General features: G+C 42.2%; 2 protein-coding genes across 7 annotated transcripts in view; both read right to left on the reverse strand.

Moving 5' to 3' along the window:
* Unc-13 (protein unc13 homolog) overlaps positions 1–1,186 on the reverse strand; it is a 92,180-nt gene extending 90,994 nt beyond the window's left edge. For 3 of the 6 annotated variants that reach the window (XM_077414298.1, XM_077414300.1, XM_077414295.1), the window contains exon 1: positions 301–1,183. The gene's annotated coding sequence lies outside the window, so the exon portion shown is untranslated. Of the gene's footprint in view, positions 1–300 lie in introns of all 6 variants that reach the window. The other 3 variants (XM_077414297.1, XM_077414301.1, XM_077414299.1) reach the window with 3 other exon arrangements.
* Positions 1,187–11,642: 10,456 nt separating this feature from the next.
* Positions 11,643–14,915, reverse strand: part of LOC143901765 (uncharacterized) — a 52,207-nt gene continuing 48,934 nt past the window's right edge. The window contains exon 16 of the mRNA XM_077414302.1: positions 11,643–11,945. Within this exon, the coding sequence (XP_077270428.1) occupies positions 11,838–11,945 (108 nt within the window). The 3' untranslated portion in view covers positions 11,643–11,837. The remainder of the gene's footprint in view (positions 11,946–14,915) is intronic.

The raw sequence follows: 14,915 nt of genomic DNA on the forward strand, positions 1-14,915 counted from the left end.
TTTGTAAATTAATGTATCCTGTGAACTATTAATAAATATTATATTTATGCGCCAATCAATACCGAATCGCTTTAAAAGTTTTTGTTCAAAAATTCAATTCGCTCGAGTTGCAGGTATATCGAATTTCAATCTTCCAACTTTAATTATTAATCAAACGCTAATCGATTTCGGCATGTATATCACCGAGTCATAAGCTGGTGAGCGAGTTACTTTATTTTCCTGTTCCTTTACATTTTGGAAAGAAGGAAATAATCTGAGAAGAAGAATGCGCGCACGTATCGCGCGCGTTCGCGCACTCACGAATTTCCACGCGAAAGAGTTTTCACGCCTGTCCGCGAGTTCTCACGCGAGTTTCCGAGACGGAAGGAACGAGCGTTCGTTTTTGCGCGAACGAGGCCCTCACGCGAGAACACGCCGCCGCGTGGAGTACACGCCGATCACTCCCGGGGTGTCTTTTCGATCAGCCACACGCTATCCCGCAGTGCGAAAAGCCCTTTTTTCTCCCCCGTACGTTGGGACACACGCGCGCGCGCGCACGCACCGTCGACGAAGACGACGCATCGCCGTCGGAGTTCGCGCGCACGGGGAGAGCTTCCTCCACGCCTTAAAATCCTGTGAGCGTCGGGCGTACTGGAGCCGAGAAGAGTCGATCACGCGAGAGAGAGAGAGAGAGGCCGTTCACTCCGCGCCTTCGCCGGACTGTCGTTCACGCGAGTAGTAGCGTCGCTCGGGCTGCCGGCGACGGCGGGACGCCACTCGACGGCGACGACGACGCCGGCACTTTCTCGCTACCATTATCCACACCTCGTTCCACTGAGGTCCCTCACGGGGAGGAGAGCCGGGCGCGCGCGTCTCGTGCAGTATATTTAAGGGGAAAAACACGGCGCGGGTCGCCGAGGGTCGTCCGTGCGAGCGCGAGGTGAGGCGAGCGCAAGGTGAGGCGAAACGAGGCGAGGCGTCGTGACGCGACGCTACGCGACGCAACGCAAGTAGAAATGGATCGACGAGGGCGGCCGCCTTCAACGGGTCTAACGCGCGCAGCGGGAAGGCCGTGTAGGCCGTGTTAAGCACGGCACTCGCTACTGCCGGCTGGTACAACGTGTACCTCCGCTACTAACCTAGCGTGCCCGTCCTCTCGCGTCGCTTCGCCTCGCTTACGCCGTGACTCCTTCCCACCACTCCCGTGTGCAACCCCCGCGGACCCTCTCGCCTAAGCTACCTGGCCAAACCCACCCTCCCCGCGCCCCCGTACTCTCCATACTACAGCGCCGATCAACCCCTAGGGCGCACGAACCACCACCCTTGCCGGCCGAGACGCTACTGCGCATGGCGCAGTGCTGTGTTTTTCCCGCAGAACGCCCGAACGAAAAAGGATTTTCTTCTGCCAACGTTAGATTTATCTTTTCCTTTTTATCTTTTTAAATATATATCTTGACGTTATCCCCTTAAACTGATAAATTTATTTATGTACGTGTAACGGAGGATGATTTACGATGAAGGAGGGACATTATAAACAAAAACATTGACAAACCCTCCTCCCCCGAATTATAATTTGTAATTTTCTTGCACAATTATTCTGCTGACTTTTGCTTTGTATGTATTTTTCTTACTTGTTTATGTCTATTTTTTTTAAATATACAATGCTAGAGGCGTCTCTGCAGACGTGAGAAATCTACCCTCTCAGAAATTCACGGTGGTACATCAAGAACGTTAAAGCGGATATAGCTATGCATTCAAGCTCGTAGATTTTTTATGATTCCGCCATGTATCGCGTATGATGAATAAGTATTGCGCTGGATGAAAGGAAACTTCGTTCTTACCGCTCAAAACGAAAAAGACCGCGCAGACGAATAGCGTTATCAAAACCAGATCACGATGCATTGCGTCGTTAGCGTGCCGCGACGGCGATATATCGATCGAGACGGTGCGCAAAATTGCGTGTCGATTTCGCATTCGCGCGGCGATTTGCGAGAGATAAAATTCGAGTTGTATGAGACGAGAACACGAAGGGCAGAAGGGTGCGAAAGTCTACCTTTCTAGCCACGCGACTTATCTCTCGACTTCCCGCTTATTCGCATATTTTTTTTTAATCACCCAAAGATGCGATCTCTGGAGAAATTACATTTCTCGCGTGTGCGAGCGAGTAAACGGAAACGACGACGGTACATTCGCCGAAAGGAAGCGCAAGGTACGATGACACGCACGGCGCCGCCACGCGGCGATATTCAACCAGTGGCGGAATGGTGGATGTTGACCTACGAGCCAGCCAGCCAGCCAGCCAGCCAGCCAGCCAGCCAGGCAACCCGAATGAATCCTGGTGACTCGGTGACCGATCTGCCCGAACCCGCCGGCAAGGCCGGAGGCTGCCGTTTGAGCTCTGGCGCCCCTGGGGAGACCTAGGTGGATTTGATGGTGCGTCGGGCGGAAGAACCGAACGGCGGAATACCGGACGATGCACGAGGGACGGTCGTGTTTGCACGCCGAGAGGAAGAAGAAGACGAAAACGGGAAACGAGAAGAGGAACAAGGGGGAAACAGAGAGAAAGAGGGGAAAAGGCAGAAAGGAAAGGTCGTGATGGTCGGAGAGAGATGGCACACACGGTAGCAGCCACCACGTCGTATACCAACGCCACTTCATATTGATTTTCCGGAAGAGGGGAGGGTGGAGGAAAGGGAGCTGGAATAGTGGAGGAGAGAGTAAGCGCGAGACAGAGAGACGGGCGAGAGAAGGTAGAAGAGCGTACAAGGTGGAGAGACGGAGAGAGAGGAACCGAGGAGTAAGAAGGAACGGAGCGAACGGTTCTTCGTCGTTAACCACCGTGGCTAACCCCTAAGGTTGAGTCCGGGGAAAATGGCGGGCCGGGCCGAGCGTCGGTACGGCATAAAATACGTATGCGCTTTACCGAGGAGACACTGCACGCGCACAACTGAGGATAAAACCCAGAAGCGAGTGCAAATCTATCGCGAATGACGGCAAAACTGTGTACAATTATAAGGATTTGCTTTAATGCAAACTTAGACCACAGCAATAGTACGATAGATATCTAATGTGTACATCGAGATCTTACATGATTTATTTTTCTGAAAAATAATCTTACGCTATTAAGTGACAACGTATATAAAGATAAACATTATAGATGGATGTATCTTAATATTTTATACAATTTATTAATCCTTTGATTTTTGCAAAATTAAAAATTGCAAATTAAAAATTAAATTATAAATTACAGGTTTTCTTTATTTTAAATTTGCACAAATCTAATTTATAAATTTAATTAATTTTTTTATTCAGGCAAATGTTTGCGCAATCTTTTAAATCAACAAGACAATACGTTTTGTGTTAATCGAAATCGAATCGAAAAAAGGTGAAACACGTTGCTATTTTATCGCTTCAATTTATCCCTGTCTTCCAGTCCGTATGTGTACATCAATTATGTGAGTCTACTAGTCTAGTAATGAAAGCCAATGTGGACGGAGATCAAATAAAAATAAACATTTACTTTTTCGGATACAGTACATATATCATTTCTAGACCGATATGTATGAGATGATGCGATTATATCATATGAATACAATGCGATGTATGAATATATAATGCAAAAACGGATAATGCAGTTTCTCACTAAGTTTGATCACTTCTTAAAGCGTATTAAAAACGCAAATTGAAAGCAATTCGCATATTGAAAAGAAATGCAAAATTTTCCTAATTTTCCTAAATTCTCACTTTATTTGCTTTCATCAATTCGCACGCGACAAAAGCGATACGGTATTATGAATTTCCAGCAGCAGAGATGTCAACTGCTTCGGTATGTCACTACCATTTGTATGTAACTCTAATCCAAAGACATCGTATTAATCCGGTCGTTCATAATAGTTCGGAGCTACTTTGTCCTGACATAATGGGAAGCTTGTTAACCAATCCCACTGTCGCACATGCGTGCTATTACGGATCGTTATCAAAATTAAACGATTATCTCATTCCCATGTGCGAACCGTAATCATCTTTTGTCGAACAAATCTTAAAACCGTGCGATAACATTTGTTACAGTTATAAATACTCAGATGGTGCGTACTATCTAACGCGGAAACCGCTCCTCATTTCATTACACTAATGATTATTATCGTTAGTTTTTTGTGTTAAGTAAGCAAAAGAAAGTGTACGCACACACGTGCGCGCACGCGCATATATATATATATATATATATATATATATATATACTAATTGTGTACATACATGTATCCAGTCTACTTCGTTTCGAATGTTTTAGAAGAATAATAAATATAGATTTCATCTAAAACATTCTCATTTTGCTACGTTTTGCATCTACGTAACAAAATAAGAATGTTTTAATCCTGTCAGAGAAGGTCATGTACCGCGACGTGAAAAGAATAAGAAATCTGTTCTGCCAGAGGAGAGTAAAATGGCTCGAGCATAGACATAGATCCCATGTCTAAACTTCCAAACTTTCTGTAATTAAAGGACTGTACAATTGGAACGAAGTAGACTGTTGCATATATGTAGCATCCAGTAGTAAAAATCGACGTTTAACACGCCGTTTTATTATAGCTGTATTTTGTGTTATGTGTTGAAAGTATTGAGAAGACACTTACGACACTCCGCGACAATTTACAAACGAACTGACAATGCAATCGCGCAGCGTATCAATCTCGCGTGACATTAAATATTTAAATTTGTCCAAGTTTAAACCACTCCTTCATAAGTATCGATCGACCGAGAAAACCAGATTGAAGCTTGCGCACGTGTAAAGAACATTTTTACACGTAGTGATGAAATAATTTACCGTAACCATACGCTGTTCACAAAAATTATCTCTCTGACAGTTACAAAGTCGCAATTAATTTCCCAGCACGAGTTACAAGTATATTGAGATAACGGGTGACAAACCCATTACGTTTATAGCCCGATGCTGTGCGATTGCAATTTTTCTGCAGGATGCAGAAATTTTTCATGCAACCTAGGAAATATAGAACTCAAAATGTGTTTATCCATAAAATTAAAGAATAATATTTTCAGGTAAACTCATATCCACGTTCGAAAATTTTTGTATATTTTCCGAAAACGTTACCGAGATCGTAGAATTTTCTGATACAGACGCAAATCGAACTTGTCGTAGTTAATTAATTGTTCGCCGACAAAGCAATCGATGAAGCTGGGTATCCAGGTTATGAAGCCGAGAGCACGCCAATAGCCACTTGTTATGGGACCGCTGTTACTTAGGCATCCGAAATGATTACCTATTTTCACAAAAGATGGATAATCAATCACGTCCGTGGGCTCGAGAAGGTCGTTTCACGAGAAGGCAACGTTTTACTTTGTCAAAGCCAGTCATCGATTTTTGCCTGAATCTGTGCGGTCGTTTCTGCTTTATCGTATCATCGCCGTTGGTTCCACGTTGGTTTAGTCGGTCAAACAGCCGTGAGCGTTTATTTTCTACAATTGGGTTATTATGCGATCTATTTAGCTTTTCAAACTGCATCATCGAGATACACCGCTAGAAATAATATAACCGAGATAGGAATAATTCGTATCGCGAGCGCGCAATTTCTTCGGAATCTCCTCAGGCACTTCTACGAGTGCGCGTCTACGTGTCACAATTTCAGACAATAAAAGAAAAAGTATAAGCTTGGAGTTTGGCTTAACGGATAAGCATCGAGCTCGAGTACAGAAGTCTCGACGTCTTCGTTGGTGCGTGCAAACAAAATTTGAATATCAGTTATGGGATGGAAAGTCGGTCAGCCCGAGATTTGCGAAGCGAATGAGAAGTATGGAGGGGCACCGGGTAAAAAGAAAGCACGATAAAATAAAGAGAGAGAGAGAGAGAGAGAAAGCTGCACTTGATTCCGGCTTGGCGGAAATCCGGAAGTGCAGTGTAACAACGCGAAGTAACCTAGGTTGCTTCGTAGCTAAGTCGAAGAATAATTTACAAAAGCAGAAGAAATTAACCGTCCTGAAAATGAAACAAGCAGGCGCAAGTTCCAGCAATATCTTTTTCTCTCTCTCTCTTTCTCTCCCTCTCTCGCGATCTTCGAGTAAGAGTTTCTAAAAGCTCTAAAAAAAAAAAACACTAATCTATACACTTTTTTTCGCCTCCTTTTCTATCTTTCATCTTGGCCTTGTGTAATCTCGAATGCTAAACTTACATATTTTATGTAAAAGCTATCGATATGATGGCGAACAGGCGCTCGGTTATTTGCATTTGCTTATCGAGATATATGTATGTAAATTTAATTTATGATCATGATACTTATTTTGGTCGATTTTAGGTTCCACGCGCGCTTGCTTTTATCCATCAGCAAACATTGCAGAAAGGGAACAAAGAGAGTGTGTAAATATGCCGTGCGTATTTTCATACAGGAAAAAACGACACAAGACACCAGGAAGTACATGATGAATGGGCTCGGCCAAAAATACTATACGCTCATTCGAATGTCATTCGCAGTTCGCGAACTCGAAAGAGGTTTGTTGCCCGTAACAGAGTCGTAAGTTAGATGTTTTCGCTTCCGACCGATATGACAACTGTCTCCCTTATTTCCCAGTCTGCCGGCAACGACGAGTCAGCATTTTCGGTTGTGATCGATCGGACGCCCCTTCAATTACTTAGCAGACGAAATAGCCGAGTTGTATGCTTGGAAAACGGCCAAGAGGTCAAAACGCAACAAGCTTTGCCCGATCATTTGGAAGATTCGAGCCAGCCGTTCAGTTCCGTGTTTATTCGAGAACCATGGAGCGATAAATAAATTGGACGAGACAAAAAGAGGGAGAGAGAGACTTTACAGCGCATCTTACAAATGTGACAAAAGAAACTAAGACATTGCTCGACGAGAATCCAATTCCCTGTTGGATACAGGGATTAGAATTTGGGGTGACACGCGGCGAGGAGTGGATTTTCGAAAGTTCGGGTCCTACAGTGGAAAGCACTTAAAAGCATACGAAATTGGCGCGACTCGTCGGGAAAGCGAGACACGTCCGTGAGAAGCTCCGAGACGGGCCGGAGAGACGAGAGACTCGATAAAAAAAAAGCGGAAAAGGGAGTCAAGGAGCGATAAGGCGAGATGTGCGAAATGTGAAAGACAAGTGTCGACCGCTCTGTGTTATTTCCGGCAAGGCACGAGTCTTAGAGCTTGCTGTTCCAAAGAGCGTTCCGCGTCAACTGCTCTTTTTACTTTCCAGTTCTTCAGACTCCACGTTCGTCCGCTCTCCGTTGTTTATCGTACGAGGATTCGACGACGCCGTCAGTCCGAAATCCCCCGGCAGGCAGGCGCGTACACGAGAACGCCTGTTCTCGATTAGAGAATTTGTCTCAAAGTGCGCGAGGGCTTGTTCTGCTGTCCGGAGCAGCGAACCCCTAATGATAATTAATGAGATCTCGGAGAGTAAAAGGGCTGAGCGTTCGCGATATCATTTATTATGAGATGAACGGCTCGATGAACAATTCGAAGCTCAAGGAATTTACATTCGACGAAGATACTTCGCTTTCTTCGCGAAACAAAAAGAAATCGTTATGAGAGAAACGGCGGAAAATATTAAAGAAACAGTAATTGCCACTTTAATTTCCGCAGGGTGTTTCATTAATATTAATGAACGCGCAAACACTCATATATATATACACACATACTCCTATCTCCATACATATATATACCTACACATACATATTTCCTGAGGTGGAATGAAGAAGAAATTGTGCCGTAGATGAAGCGAGAAAGGAACGGCGATAGTAAAAACGTAAGGACGTCGAATTAACCGGGCGAGCGCATGCTCGGCTCGACGAAAATCATTAATTAAGCGAGAACTAAATGCATGGGGAACAAGCCCCCTGTCATAACTTCCGCGTGACCTCGTAAATCACAACGAAGGTTTCTCGTACGGCTTCTTTTGCTCGCCCGCTGAACGGACGATGTTGCGACGCGATGCACCGTGTTGTTCAAGACGCGAGAGCTTCATTCGAAGCAAAGCGAGTGCGGACCGAATGTATTCGCGAAGGAATGAACTTCAACAGAGAAGCAGAAAGATCGTTGACCGGGATTGTGAAAAATAAATCGCGCTGCGGAAAGATTTATCGATTATATTATACAGATTATTCCTCGTTGCGAGTCACCCGTAATGGACGATGAGCGAAATCGTAACTATCGTTTCATTAGCCGCGCTGAAAATAAAATCTAAACGATCTTAATGATTTTCGATGACCTCATTCGCGGTCGCGCGAACGAAAGTAGAATTTCTTCTCCTAGCTCGAGCAGAATGTCGAGCATTATAATTTTGTTGAAATATAGCAGTATGATTTCGGAACGAGATCTACAGATTTTCGCCTCCCATCTCTCCGTCGCGTCGCCAGATCTGCGGAAGATCGAAGCTCGGAGGTCCGAGAGGTCCGAGACCGTTGCGAGAACTTCGGCGGTATGATGTTTTTAGCCCGTCCCATTATCGGACAAGTTATATTCAGTTTCGTTCCAATAACGTGCATATACAGAAGTATCTCGACGTGCGAGAAGACGGAAAGGCAATAACAAGAATAGCCCACCGTCGGTCGATAATTTCGTCGGCGATCGACGAGATGCGGAGCCTGGAGATGCGCGTTGTTCATGCGAGAATTCCAATTAGACAATTCTGGTCGAGCGATCTCTGCGGGTACTCGAGCGCTACCCTTGCCTCGGGAACAATCGGCCCTCCGGTCTTATAGAAATCATTTACATAAGGCCGAGATCAGTTTGAAACACGTCACGTTAACCGATGATGTTAACCGACGACGGTCCGCGCGTTCTGCCGATTACTTCGAAACAAGCGAATTGTATGAGTTCGGTTAGTCGCTCCGTTCCAGTTCGATCGGTCGATTGTCTGGCGAAGCACCGTCTTTGTCCGATGCTTACGTGGTAGTTCTCGTAACGGCAATTCGAGGTTATCGATGAACTCCTTAATGGTTAGCAATAAAACGAACGACTGAGGCTACGTAATGTCGCTCGATAGATACATCTCATAGATCGTTCTCTCTCTCTCTCTCTCTCTCTCTCTCTCTCTCTCTCTCTCTGGAGCGCATAATAAATATAGCAATCTATCTATCTATCTATCTCTCTCCATTTAGATCTCATTTATATCGCGACATTTTACCTCTTTTTAATCAGTCTCATTAATACAATAAGAATAAGGTTTCATCACGCAATCATTAACCTTCTTAAATAAGTAAATTTATCAAATACAAGATAAAATCTGTAAAATTTATTATACCCGCGCACATAAAGCGAATTGTGTCGTGCGATTTAATAATTCTAAACAACGATTTCCCAAGAGAAAGTGAGAGAGACACTTGCGAGCCAACGTATCAGTTCGTTCCTCATCGACGGTCCTTATTCTTCGCGTATGACTCCAAGGGAGCCATTGCCGCGGAAGTATTCATTCGTCGACTTTATGGACACACGTTGGCAGATCGTAAGGTGTCGCCTTCTCTTTTATATTGCAACGCGGCGGAAACTATTGGTTCTGGTAGTAACGGCGGCACTGGCTCGAGCTTTCCTTCCTTCCTTCCTTCCTTCCTTATATCGAAGGTAAGCTTCACAAAGCACGGAAGCCGCATGAGGTGTTTACGGGCAGCAAAGCCCGGCTTCCTCGTTTAGTTTCGAAGCATTCGGGCGTGCTGCTCGCTCCTCAATTCGACGAGAATTTTGCGGCATGTACCGCACTGTCGCCTTTTCAATGCCATCGACTTCTTATTGCGAACGCTCATCTACCCCAATGTCGAGGCATTCACGAAAATCACCGCGGGCGACCCTACCTTGATTGCTAACGTCAACCTTCACGCCTCACGTTTCGTGCGTTCCACATAATCGCATCGCGACGATAAAAAATTACGCCATTTCTCGATGGACGACCCTCGACGACAAAAAAGAGAAAACACCACGAGATCCCCCGGCCAAATGACCTGACAAATTATCATGAAGAAGATGAATTTGGGGCGTTCGAGATAATGTCTTCGGGTATTTTTTAAGATAAATTGAAAGTATATATAGGCACAAGCCTGGGTTTGCGTCAAATTTACTTCGTAGGCTCGACAAATCGATCGGGTAATATCTCTTAAGCGATGTGAGCGGAGTAAACTCGTATTCGGTTTGCATCGAGTGTACTCTAACAGAATTTACGCGTGTAGAGAGAATCCAATATGTGCACTTGCCGTAATGTGTCTTTGATCAAATTGCACGAGACAAATCAGCAGAATCCATGCGTTTCGCCGAATGAGCGACATATAGTTAGTGGTATTGCGAGGCAAGTCTCTGATTTCCCGAACACGATTAATTTCCCAGATGAGCTTCCCCAAGATACGCTTGACCTCGTTTTAAGGCCGGATATAAAAACCATTCTGCAAACCGCAAAACCGATATTGAAATTCGATTTTGCTACCTTTCTTTTTTTAACACAGATTTCCATTACTTTTAAATAGATAAAAAAAAATGTCATAAATATTAATTATGAAATATTAAAAATATTATTTAAGATTTTTAATTCTAAATTTTCATTCTAATTTTTCTTCATTTCAGGCGCATCTGCGCACATTTCTCATTTAGCAAAACCATTTCTAAATATCTCGGATTTTTTTTATATATTTGTGTGTCTATGTACTGTCTTCCGTGTTATTGTATATCCGTGTTTCCTTTCTTCTCGCTATATAAAAGGATGGATATATATCAGGGACACTCACTCGTGACGAGTATACAAAAGGTGGAGGCAACCCTCAAAGTAACGCGAAGAAAATGCGGATTTTAGGTCTCGGTCGACGTGCTACCCTCCGAATGTATCAAATTTCGAAACTATTTAAGCGAACCGTCGTACGATGGTCATACGACACTGTTAACCCCTTTCAGAACTGCGAGCACTTTAGGACCAAACTATCGATGATCCCTTTCAATGTGTCCGTCAATATTTTTTTAGCTTATATCCCTCTTTCATTTGCCCAGATCGCCGATTCGTTCCGAAATCGATAAACCGATATTAAATCGCAGTTTTATTCTGTAATCAATGTTTAGCACTTTTCACAATTAAAGTTGAGCTTACAAAAGGTAACCAATCGCGCTGTCGGAAAACTGACAGAACACAGACACGGAGTTATAAAAATCCAGCGCGAATCATTCCGGCACGTGATATCTATTCCAACAATTTCCAACGATTTTAAAACTGTAAAATCGTTACGATTCTCATAGCAAACGCTGTATTACTAGCGATAAAAAGAAAAACTTGAAACGATAAAAGTAAATATCAGGCATATTGCGCCACGTCTCATGAATATTTAATCGCTGGCCTTGCTTCGTTTGACGCGCATACACTCACGTCTCTGCTTTTGCACATTTCCTCTGTGCACTCTCTCGACCGATATATTCTAATGCCTGTGGCTGGTCGTCAAGCTTTACACACGCTTAAACGCTGATTGTTCCGATCGTAATCGCAGACGGTGATTGGAGTGCATTTCTAGGATTTCAATGAGTACTTATAACGGAAGGAAGATGTGTGGCAATAATGGCAAAAGTAAACCTTTTTTTTCTCATTATACTCAACATAACGCTCGGATCGATTCAATAAAAACAGCTTATGAATTTTTGCTGTAACAATCCTATAATTACCTTATAATTATCCTATAAATTCTTTTATAAAAATATTGTACGCAGAGGAAGTCAAGCTTTGCTTTGTATCATTAACTGATACTTGGAATGATAATCAGGTGCAGTTTTTAGCAACATTCACGCACACAATCGTATCTTCTTTATTCCCATTTATTGGGAATTTTCGATGGCAAACGTGGTTTATTTGCCATTGTAATAACATACATTTGATAATGATTAATGGCAGAGCATTGTGCGAAAATAGGACTCACCTGTCGCAATCAGCAATGTCGCATGTCGCATCAATACAATTATTGGGGCGATTGACAAAATTGTAATACTCACCTGTAACAAAAAGAAGAATATTGTGTTAATATATTACTATACTGATTGTATAACAATTATATATTTATTTATTTATTCAATAATGGCAATATTACGAATTTTATTTGTGCTAAACTTTGGAAAAATCAGATTTTATGCAGTTTAAATGAAATGCGATAAGGTAGATAATAGATGTTAGAAACGGAAAGAAGATCAACCAAGATGTCCAGGAAGAAATCTCATTAACGAATAATATGACCCGAGATCTTCGCATAAAAACACAATATGAAAGAGACTCGTTACTCGGATGTTTAGAAAAAAGAATAGTGACGGAGCCATTACTGTTAGCAATTAACCGTATTTGAACATGCAGTCGTGTGTGCAACAAAACCCTGTTGAACGACGAGTAAGAGAGAGAGAGAGAGAGAGAGAGAGAGAGAGAGAGAGAGAGAGAGAGAGAGAGAGAGAAGGGAGGGAGGGAGAGAAGCAGCCATTTTAATTATATCGTTGGTGTTCATGAATAAACATGACTTCTGGATCTGACGTTCAAAATGTCTGCGATATTCCGTGGCAAAACGGCGATCTCTTCCGAGCTGAAGAACAATGAGGAAGAAGGTCGGATAATCTTCGTTGCGCAAATAAAGCTACCCGAGATATAATAAATTTCTATGCAGCCCAGATTGAAATTGCGCGATAGTGTGCAAATGAAGATCACCTAAACCCGAAAATCATTTAGGTCATTTAGGAATTTAATAAAGCTACGGCGTCAGCTTAAGACCGTATATATTAAAATATATATATGTATATCCATATATAAATTGCATAAATTGATTTATTCTTTCAAAATAAGTTTACTCATTAAATTTATTATTTGTAAGCTATTACAATACAAATGGAAAATGTATTAGTGCGTTCTTACAACTTTTCTATCATACAACAGCAGTCAGCACTCTCATAAATTACGAGTTATCTTTATAAACAAATTTGAAACAACAGTTGCTTGTTGCTTGTAAAACAGAAATCCATATTGCCATCTTTATTTTCATGATGAAAAAAACAGCCGACGCATCTTTGACCTCAATGCCACTTTATTTTTTTTTGTTTGTATTTTGCTTTGTACAAAGTGCACAGTGCGTGATTAAGACCTTCCCTAATGTTAATTTCAGGGGTTGTGAATAAATGCGACCATTGAATGTTAATTGCATACGTATACTTTTGTTTCTCGTAAGCATTAAATGTAAATAATTACAATTAGAGAGTATTTACTCGTAAATGTATTCAAATAGTATTTTATTCTATCTAGAGGATAACAATAATAGTATTATATATCATTTATCATACATATATTCATATCCTTTTAGTTAAAATAGAAATATTTATAATTTTGACTAAATGTCAACTGAATAATTCTCGTGCAATTTCTAATATAAAGGTACAATATTTTACAAGCTCGTTTCGCTAGGACGAATGTACATTGGAAACATTATTATCATATTTTAATAATTCAAAACGTTAGGACTTCAAGTTGTTGCAAAAGATCAGTGCTGCGATGATGGAAAATATTATGGCATACGACCGGCGAAGTATCTTTTCCCGCCGCTCGCTCTATCGACTAATCTTATCAGCGTTGTCATAAAGGAAAATAACTCGTGGACAGAGGAGAGAAAATTATGGGATATTAACCTCGTTCCGCGGTATAGTCGGATCGAGAGGACGAGAATCAAGCTGGCGGAGCTTGAAATGTTTACAAACTGCCGTTTACAAAACGGTCAATAAGTTTATGTCAACCGGAATACGATTAGAGCATGACGCTCATTACCGTAAATGGCACCAAGACCGTTTTATCTTCTTAGAATGACACTCTGTGTAGAAAATGGCTGATAAAAAATGTAATATAACGTTTTTTACAACAGCCAGTTCAGGAATCGTATAGTTCGCGCCGTTTCAAGCGCTCGTATCAGCTAGATTAATCTCCTTTTTTTTCGGATCGCGTGAACTTTCTACCTCATATATTTTTAGTCATCGTATAAATATATTATATGTAAATGCTGGTAAGAGAGAAGCTATAAAACTGAGCGTGATAAAGTCACACGATACTGCGACGGTCCGCTGATTAGATCATAGATTGTGTCTGTGTAGGAGAGAAAGAATTACAGGGATTTATTTAACAACTCAGTTAAGAGGCTCAGCTCTAGAAGCGCATTTTACGACTTAGCGTATATATATACGCATCATATACATATATACATATGTAAATAACGAAAATCGAAGAAGGCTACCAATCAAGCAAATTACGGCAATGGCAGTATCGTGCAACATCAAAATTTGTTTCGCATTTCATCGGCTTTGCAAGCGATGCAAATTGCGAAAATTGATATAAAAAACTCGCTCCTCTCGAACGTGACGTTCGGATTAAATCGCTGCTTCGACTTCGTTTCTTTTGATGATCGGGTATCTTTGAGACTATCGTGCGGAAGGATCTCTGCGAGATTCGCGACTTGCTCGGAAGCGAAGCGGGCTGGATAAGGACCGGCGAGGCAAATGAAAGGGTCGATGCCTCGTTTGCCTGACGAGACGGATAAAAGGAAACGTTTCCAAAGCGCCTGGACCAGTACCAATTGGCCTGGTTCAATGGACACAGACAACCTCAAAGGATGAAGATCTCCGCTTTTAATTCTTTTTTACAATCTTCTCGGTAAATACAAAATCTCAAATTGAAAGGAAAGCGCCTATCCCGCTCGGTTGCCCGAAGAACAGATACGAAGTCATACAATAAATCCTTTTACAACGGCACTTGGACATTTTCCAGGACGTAATTCGTCGACCTACTACCAATATGGAACGAGTAAATACTGCGAAATTAAATGAAAAAGAAAACTGAGCGTATATATAGTTGAGAAAAGATTTAGAGCGTACACGTGTTACTTCTTGTTGGATCGCGCAGGAAGACAAGAACCCGTTTACGTTTGTGTTTCAGCTGAACCACACCGG

This window comes from Temnothorax americanus, unplaced genomic scaffold (genome assembly GCF_048541705.1).
Source record: "Temnothorax americanus isolate GAGA-0224 unplaced genomic scaffold, ASM4854170v1 Scaffold36, whole genome shotgun sequence".
In the NCBI taxonomy this organism is placed as follows: domain Eukaryota; kingdom Metazoa; phylum Arthropoda; class Insecta; order Hymenoptera; family Formicidae; genus Temnothorax; species Temnothorax americanus.